Below are 9,402 nucleotides of genomic sequence, written 5' to 3'. Positions count from 1 at the left end.
TAAAAGAGCCTCTTAAATATATCCCCCGTTATATGGAGCGAGGGTCTCTGGGAAAGAAACGTCTCCGCCTCCGGCTCCCCCCCCCGCTCTAGTCAATGGACTCTTCCGCCCTGCAGCTCCCTTGGGATCTTCTTGGGGAGGTCTGCTCTGCTGAGTGCTGCCAGAGACAACCCTCGTTTGGGGCGAAGGCCTGGAGGAGAGGTAGGGCTGCCTGCTGTGAAATGGGGCTCTGAGGGAGGGTTGCCCTCAGCGAGGGCCTAGCACAGCCAGCCTTCTGGGTTGGGAGGCCTGGGGTAAGGCTGGACTTCCAATTTCGTGGCTGTTTCCGTGTGCCTCCAAGTCCTGGCTTATGGCGACCCTGCCCTGGGGTCCTACTTCTGGCCATCTTCTTCAGGGGAGAGGGGTGCCACAGCCATCCCCTGAGGCTGAGAGAGTGTGGCTTTGGCTGTGTGTTCCTGCATGGAAGGAATAAATAAAGACAAATCATTACCCATTTGCTCATATGTAGGTTAGCCCTGTTTGCCACACTGGCTAAATGTGGAGCATTCTGATAAATGGTCTGGTGTGACACCACATTAACTGCCATGGCTCAATGCTGTGGGGTTCTGGGAACTTTGGCTTGTTGTGGCGCCAGAGCTGTCTGACAATGAAGGCGAAATACCCCACCAAACTACAATTCCCAGCATTCCATGGCATTGAGCAATGACAGAGTGGTGTCAAACTGGATTATTTCTGCAGTGTAGATGCCGCCTTAGAGACAGAACTAGTAGGCAATACAAGCAACATCAAAAGAGGACTCTTGCCTTTAATCCCTGCTTGTGACTTTCTCTTTGCTGTCTGACAACATCCAGGGGTAGCCGTATAGCAAATCCAACAGTGATAGCTTTATTGGCCATCCAAAATGCACAGTTTACATGTTGTAAGCTTTTGAAGTCTAAAATATTCAAACCCCCCCCCCAACTGTATGGTTTTTAACACTTTGCCTGATGAAGAAGCCGATGGAGCTTTGAAAGCTTGCAGCATGTATATTGTGCATTTCAGTTGGCCAATAAAGGTATCAGTGTTTGGTGGGTTTTTGTTTGCTGTCTGGCCAGTCACTCTGTGGAAAAGAATATCAGACTAGATAGCCTGCATTTCTTTTTCAGATATACCAAAAGAATACTGAAAGGAATATACCACTGCCACAGTCATCCTCTTGACCAGTAGTTCCCAAACTTTGGTCTTCCAGATGTTTTGGACTTCGGCTCCCAGAAGCCCCAGCCACCTTGGCCATCGGTCAGGAATTCTGGGAGCTGAAGTCCAAAACATCTGGAGGACCAAAGTTTGGGAATCACTGCGTCTTGACTATAAAGAAAAATAATGGGAAAGTATCTTAGCGTACCTAATCCTTGTCATGTATGCTTGTTTGTTTTGCAGTTGTACATTACTCATTGGATGTGTGGTCTTTTAGGAAATAAAAATTCCTATACAACATTGTGCTTTTTATTAGACAGACTTACTGTGGATTGCATTATGTGAAGCACATGTGCGTGTACCAGGAATAGTATCCTTGGCATTGACCTTTGTTGTTCTGCTACTTAAGGTGAAGGAGGGTAACCGCACAACATCTCCTCAGACTGTGATATAGCTAAATATACAATAATAATAGTTATCCATCTTCAGGGCAGTCCTGAATTTATTTGTACCCATTTACAAATAAGGTTTCTTGTCCAAAGAATGGATAACCTTGGATTTTCTGGGGATGTTCCTGAGTTAATTACAGGGGGACCTTGGTATCCAGGGGGGTCCATTCCTGACCCCCTCCCCACAGATATCAAAATCCACAGATGCTCAAGCCCATGTTGTCCCCAGTGGTGACACGTGCACACAGTCGTGCCACTATTAGTGATAACAGGACTTCAGGTGCATGTTGTCATGTCCCTGGGCACAACAGGGGCTGTCCCTAATGGCAGTGTGACTACATGCATGTGCCGTTATTGGGGACAATGCAGACTTGCCGTCCACAGATACTGTCCGCGGATACTGTACCAAGGTTCCACTGTATAAATATCCATTTAAGGTAGGTACATACAATAACTTCTTCTGTTTGCAGTATAAGCATACCCTTAACAGAAGCCGCTGTACATTGTGGCTGGAATTAACTTGGAGACTTATGTCATTGTAAATTGACTTATTTCTGCAGGAAATAGAAGCAGTAAGGGTAGCAAGCGGAGTGACAGATGCTCAACAGGACCTGATGTGCCTCAGGACCCCAGTTAGGGAGGGCTGATATACACCAGTCAAGCCCAGTGTGCATTGAGACATTCTTGCTGGTGACCCACTGCACATTTTTGCAGTTCACTAAAAGAATTCCTTACCGCTTCTGCTAATTTGTGTAAAGTAGCAACATAGAATTCTAGCCTCTTATGGTAACTTGCAGGTTACATTTTAAAATGTTTTCCACATAAAGGAGAATTATATGTAGGAATGTTGCTACATGTGAAATGGTTTACATAGTTTGAGCCTCAGCACTGAAATTTTCTCAGAAGGAAATCCCATTGATTCAGTGGAACTTGCTTCTTATTAATCATGCTTAAGGTAATCATAGAAGTAGGAAAGGTACAGAAAAGAGCAACCCAAATGACCTTCTTTCCTATGAAAAGTATTTGAGAAATCTTAATTTAGGGGGAAACACAAATTTTTCCCATACTCATAATAATAAACTTGGGATCGTCTGTTCAAATTGATTCATTAAACCATTAGTAAGTGTTTCTGCCTAACAACTTTTCTGGTAATATGTGATTTATATGTTTTGAGCATGTATAAATGTTTTACTGAATGGAGTATTTTCGGTTCTCTTTCCTTTTAGTAACTATGGTGAATATTATCCAGATTGTGCGAGATCACTGGGCCGCGACTTTGGTTCCCATAGCATTTGTGGTGGGATGTTACTTTGACAGGAGGAATGATGAGAAACTGGCACTCTACAGAAACAAGAGCAAATTATTTCAAAGGTTAGTTACTAAGAAGGGAATCCCTCTGAGAGACATAATACTAATATTGTATTAAAATTTCAAAACCTGATGCTTTCTACAATATATTTGTGGAATGTTTGTGGATAAACACAGCTGCTAATTCATTTTTACTGCTGTGATCCATGCCCTCCTACCCACAGATTATTTATTTCAATGTGTTACATTGAGGGCTGATGCTGAAGAAGATTTAGAAGCACCTGTTAAAAGCATGTCAAATATGGCTCCAAGAATCTTGGCTGGAGAAGTCTAATTCATCCAAATTATGCCAGTTGTAAAGTTTCACCAGTTACATTGAATAATAAAATTGTAGAGTTGGAAGAAATCTGAAGGGTCATCCAGTCCAGCCCCTCGCCATGCAGGAATAGAATCCAACTCATCATTAGGAGGAACTTCCTGACAGTAAGGGCTATTAGACAGTGGAACACACTCCCTCGGAGAGTGGTGGAATCTCCCTCCTTGGAGGCCTTTAAACAGAGGCTTGATGGCCATCTGTAGGGGATGCTTTGATTGAGAGTTCCTGCATGGCAGGGGGTTGGACTGGATGGTCATTGTGGTCTCTTCCAACTCTATGATTCTATAAACATTTGTCTATATTTTGAGTAAAAAAGTAAGTTATAAACATGACTTTATTTTTTAAAGTAAGGTTTCATTTTTATTAATTTGAATCTTGTTGGAGAAAGTGTAGAAGTGAACTCTTCTTCATATCTGTTACAGAATAGCTAATTACTTAGCAGAGCATACTTTTAAATGTAAAAGGTTTTTTTTCTGGAAGAAGACTTTCCTAATTTGGGCATCCTCTTATTTTCACAGGGAATTGAAACCTGGAGAAGAAGTCACATGGAAATAATGCGTCAAATGAGAAATACTTCCATACAATTAAATTCACCTGTTTAAGAAGTGTATGATTGTGTCATCAAGTGAAACAAAAATCTTTAGTCAAACACCTTTCTCCAGACCCATCTCTATTAAATTCATGACTTTAGTAGAAGCTTGGGAAGCTGCTTTTAATAAGAAAAACATAACTTTCACTCCAGTTATGGATGAGGTCAGTATGTCATTACATTCTCAATCAAGGAATTACAGACCCAATCAAGAAGCCACAGCTCAAATCTGGAAGACCAGAACAGGGATAGTGATGAGAGGGTGACTTGGAGGTTTCTCATTCATAGGGTTACCATAAGTTGACGAGACAACAGTAACCAACAATAATCTGTGATGTTCAATATATTTTTGTAACCTACTAATTTCTCTGGCATTTGACATCCTTAGTCACAACACAGTATATAGCACCAGTATTTTCATTGCTACTCCAAAATTGACTGTAGCATTAAATTGATTTCACTTTATACTCACTAAGGCCTGGATAAAAGAAAGACACTTCAGCTCTAGTTTTGTCAGAGGCTTTTTATTTATTTATTTATAGTATTTATACCCCACTCTTCAGCCAAAAGGAGAGAGGCTTACATTTTTTAAAAATTAGTCATTTTCCTGCGCTCAGGCTTACAATCTAAAAAGACAAGACACAAAAGGAGAAGGGAATGGTAATGGGGAAGGGAGGAAAGTCCAGCAGATCTTCTCTTCCTCTGATGTCTGGACCACGGCAGATGGACTGGAGGGAGGGCCCTTCTTCTTTTTCAGGCAAGGCTTGGCCTGCCCATCTCTCCCTCTGGATGATGGCTTAATCCTGCTCAGATTCCTGTCTCTTGACCTTAGTTTCCCCCAGAATCTAGAATGTGCATGAACTATTGCAAGAGTAAGGAAACTACACTCTAAAAGCTTTTTTTTTTTTTGCAACACTGCATCCGTCTCTAAATTTGGGGGGCAAAAATCACCCCACTTGTTAAATTGCCATTCCTGAAGACCTCCAGGAGTGAAAATGGATAGCAATGCACCCACAGCAAAATATAAAATCTTAAAATTGGCCATAAAAACTAATTAACTTCTAGTTCCTATGTACATTTATTTTCTGCTGATTGGAACAGGACAGCCTGCCACAAGGTAAAAACTGACTTCTTCAGTTGTCTTCCCTGACCCACTGCATGGGATTATTCTAGAGGAAACAGTACCAAGACTGTTCTTTCCCCCTTTTTTAAAAAAAATCAAAACCTGTTATAAAAACAAGCATTAAAGTGTGAGTTCCAATCCTTCCTTAGCACATCATCTTGATTTATAGTTTTAAATGTTTCATTTTCACTAGCAGTGTACTGATAGTGTTAAATTTGTTATTCCTTTCCCTCTAGTGCTGGTGATGCCTTCAAGAAACCAAACTCTGGGGTTTCTGAAGGCCTGGCATTTGGTAGAAGGTGGTAAGGCAAAAGTGGCTGAAAACAAATATAAATACAATCACTCACAAGCAGAAAAGGTTAGAGGTTCCCTTCCACTTTTTTCATATTTCACAGGCATATATGAAACAGATACAACTTTGTCCCACTCATATACCTTGGTATTGATTGCCTGTTAAATTTCTGACCATCAATACAGGCCTTCAAGGAAAAAGAGTTGTCTAGATAATCTCCAGTAGCAGCTGAAGCACATTTTACTCCACTTTCAGAAATCCATTGTACAAAGCAAGAGATCCCATTCTGGCAGGACAGATAACAAACGGCATATTGGGTTGCAAACCTGTACAAGGCATCCTGCACTTTTCATTGATCCACTTTTCAGTGATATGATCTTTTGACCCTTTTGAGTTCTATCTGAAACCCATTCAAAGCCTGATTCCTTCTTTCAACCTTTATCACTTACACTTAGGTGCATTATGAATATTACAATATAAGCACAAATATAAGTATGCACATGATAAAAGCACCATGAATGACTTCTATATTCAGGCTGGAGAAAAATATGGCACTTTGAACCATGCTTCTATGACCATGTGCTTGGTTTGTATTTTTCTCAGCATCTTTTCATTCAGTCTGAGTACAGTGCATTGTGTTATTGTATGCTTATAATACAGTACAGGTATTCAGGGGAAGGCAATGGAAAACCTGAACCAATCTTGCCAAAAAAAAAAACCATGATAGGTTCACCATAAGTCAGAAATGACTTGAAAGTACACAACAATTCCATACTTAAATTTGTGCTTATATGTACACTAATATTAATAATGGCACCCAAGCATACTGATAAAGATAGAAGAATCCATAAGATTTTTCAGTGGCCAAAATGTATTTGCATGATTAAAAGAGAGAAAAAAAGAGGGCTCTGCAATTCAATGGTTTCCCCTTTCTGACAGTGCTCTGGTTCCCAACCTGTCAAGCAGAGGACACCTGTATCTCTTTACCAGCCATTATGCTTGTGTGACTTAATCTAAATAGTTTTGAATGGGATTGCACCAGAGAGATGGGAATGGGGATTGAGATCATTGCTTCCCCATAATAATTCTAGCCTTTCAGAGTGAGCCACTGAGAATTGTTCACACCTAGAACTCACATTTGCTGTGTCCATGTTCCCTTTTTGATTTTATCTGCTCCTTTTCTTTGGATGCCAAAAATATATTTTTAAACACTCACCTGAAATTTTTAGGTGACTACAATGGTAGGAATCCTGGGTACTGAAGGAGAAGTTCATTGGGGAAAGATTTCTTATTTGTAAGGCGAATACCCTTATTTTGCTCCCCAATTAGGATTGCCATACCCCGGCGCCCCCGTGACAACCACGCTTTTGGGGGGCCCCTCCCAGTCCCGGTCTGGTTTGGGCCCCCATCCGTGCCTTGTTCCCGGTTTGGGGGCCCGCTCCGGCCATTGCCGCTGCCGCTAATGTGGCTGCTGCGGCGCCAACCCACCTACTCCTCCAGCTCCGCCTTCCTCCTCCTCCTCGGCGGCAGAAGCGCCGCCACCACCACGCCTCCAGTGTGAGGGCTTGCGCGCCTTGGCGCGCGCCCCCTAGGCCTCAGCAGGGGCCAGTGGCAGTGCGCGTGCCTGCCCCGCTTCCCTCCACGCGCGCCAGCCATCATGAGGAGGAGGAGGGAGCCGGAGGAAGGTTTGCTGAAGGCCAGGGCAGAATTGGGCCCAGAGGAGGAAGGATGAGGAAAAAGCTGAGGCCATTAGGTCTGCCTTGGTATTTTGGGGTTTTTTAATTATATTTAAAAATATAAAATACTTATTTTATTTAATTTTTTTAATTTTTATTATTGCTTTTTATTTTTTATTTTACTAATTTTTATTATTGCTTGTTTTATTTTATTTTATTAATTTTTATTATTGCTTGTTTTTGTTTTATTTTATTAATTTTTATTATTGCTTGTTTTTGTTTTATTTTATTAATTTTTATTATTGCTTGTTTTTTATTTTATTACATTAATTTTTATTATCAAATATATACACCCCTGCCTTGTTTTTTATTTATTTTTTCATTATTTTTTATTATTAAATAAAGTGCATTTTCTGTGTATTTATGGCGCTTTGAACTAACAAGCCTGCCTTTCTTGGCCAGTTATCGTGATGATGATGATGGTGGTGGTGGTGGTGATGGTGATGGTGATATTGATATCAACAAGCCTCTTAGGCACGGCCAATGTAACTTGCTGTGATTTTTACAAACTCATGCGCAGTGAAGAAAAACCACATTCCCTTGCCCAAGTACACACTTCTGAGAAGTTCAGTTGAACCCGAGGGCAAGTACATTTCTGCCATCTGTCTAGGAATAATGCCAAAATGTCCTCCATTTTGATCATGCCTAAAAACATGCATTTACATTAACATTTTTTTAAAAAAACTCAATTTTTGCGCGTCCTCCATTTTTAGAAAAACGTGTCCTACATTTGAAAATGTTGCCCTACATTTGTCCTGGTTTGGAGGTCCTCACTTATGGCAACCCTATCCCCAATAGCTATGCCCTGTCTTACAGTGTTCTCTTAAATGCTATACAACAATTTTGATTTAGAGGAAACTATTTCCTCCCTTTTCTGTCCAGTGGGTCAATGAAAGTTTCTTTAATGCAGGGATGAGAAATCTTTGGTCTTGCAGTTTCTTTGACTAAATATCTTTTTATTGTGAGTTTTGAAACTATTTTATCTGTGAGCTCCATTGGGTCCCTTTCTGGGAGGAGGGCAATGTATAAATAAAATAAAATAAATATAACTTCTATCATTTTCTATAAACCAGGAGTTGTGTCCCTGCAAGCTGTTGCTGAGATGCAGTACAGCTGGCCCTCCACATTTGCGGCTTTGACTTTTGCAGATTTGATTATTTGCAGTTTTGATTAATATGTTATCTCTAGGAACCTAGGTCCTCCACCACAATTATGCCAGAGGTTGAGCATACAAATCTTAGGATTCCATAGGATGGAGCTACAGCACTTAAATGTGATGTGAAACTGCGTTATTTTTACTGTGTAGATGCACCTGAACTCAGACTAGCTCTATCCTAATTGACCTTCCAGTGAATAGCGAAAGCTGTACTGTTCTGTGCAGCCTTTGGTCCTTAAAAACAAGGTGCTTTTTCTGGTTGTATTAATGTGTTTTTAAACTGGATTTCAAATCGTTGCTTTGGTCTGATTTAAAAGAACATTTTATGGTTCTAAAGTACTTCAGTTAACAAAACAGATGTGTTCCTAGGCATTACTTTGTTAACAAACAATTTGGTACCTGAGGCAGAAATAACACGGAGAGAGTACGGTTAGGATCCTACAACCACAAAAAAGGAGTAGTTCAACACATTGCAGCAAATGTTATTCAGAACTAACCGTATGCACATGAAACAACCTGATCAGCTAAACTTTGCATAATAAGTAAGGGGAAATATCTTGCAAAACTACAAATCCCATGATTGCGTAGGATGAAGCTACAGCACTTAAAGTGGTGTCAAACTGCATACAGGACAGATGCACTTGGGTTGGCACACAGCCAACAGCACAATTGCCTTTCTAACACACACATGTGTTTCAGGACAGGCTCAACAGCCAATTATAATCTGGCCTCATTTGCTCAAAAAAGACCTTACTTTGAAGGCTAGGGAGTGACTTATGGGTGCATCTACACTGCAGAAAACATGTCACGGCTCCATCCTACAGATTCCCGAAATTTGTAGTTTGTTGAGGTAGCAGCACTCTTTGGTAGAGAGGGCTAAAGACCTTGTCAAACTACACGTCCCAGGATTCCATGGGATAGAAGTACAGCACTTTCAAAATGCATTGTTTCTACAGTGTAGATGCATTCCTACGTCAAAAGGGTCTCTGAGAAAGAGAACCTATCATACAGCAATTGTTCTGTCTTCTCTCTGGCTGCATCCGCACCTCAGAGATAATCTGGTTTGATACCACTTTGCCTGCCATGGGTCAGTAATATATGAATATAGAATTATATTAATATATAATATATAATATAGTATAATATAATAATACATAATGCAATATTAATATATTAATATCAGTATATTAACTGTAATAT

The 9,402-nt window shown here is 40.5% G+C and overlaps 1 protein-coding gene across 1 annotated transcript; it reads left to right on the top strand.

Moving 5' to 3' along the window:
• The first annotated feature begins 43 nt into the window (after positions 1 to 43).
• Positions 44 to 3,914, top strand: NDUFB1 (NADH:ubiquinone oxidoreductase subunit B1). Its single transcript, XM_042438810.1, has 3 exons — positions 44 to 201; positions 2,849 to 2,993; positions 3,825 to 3,914. The coding sequence occupies exons 1-3, from the start codon at positions 96 to 98 to the stop codon at positions 3,859 to 3,861; spliced, it is 288 nt and encodes a 95-aa protein (XP_042294744.1). The 5' UTR covers positions 44 to 95; the 3' UTR covers positions 3,862 to 3,914.
• Positions 3,915 to 9,402: the final 5,488 nt, after the last annotated feature.

Source organism: Sceloporus undulatus, chromosome 1, assembly GCF_019175285.1.
Source record: "Sceloporus undulatus isolate JIND9_A2432 ecotype Alabama chromosome 1, SceUnd_v1.1, whole genome shotgun sequence".
Lineage (NCBI taxonomy): Eukaryota > Metazoa > Chordata > Lepidosauria > Squamata > Phrynosomatidae > Sceloporus > Sceloporus undulatus.
This window is presented reverse-complemented; position numbering and strand designations above follow the sequence as displayed.

What these genes read in the sequence shown, in the direction of transcription:
- NDUFB1 (XM_042438810.1), top strand. Translation starts at nt 96, where the DNA reads ATGGACTCTTCCGCCCTGCAGCTCCCTTGGGATCTTCTTGGGGAGGTC. An exon ending in GGCGAAGGCCTGGAGGAGAG is followed by an intron (nt 202 to 2,848) that starts GTAGGGCTGCCT and finishes CTTTCCTTTTAG; the next exon opens with TAACTATGGTGAATATTATC. An exon ending in AAGAGCAAATTATTTCAAAG is followed by an intron (nt 2,994 to 3,824) that starts GTTAGTTACTAA and finishes TTATTTTCACAG; the next exon opens with GGAATTGAAACCTGGAGAAG.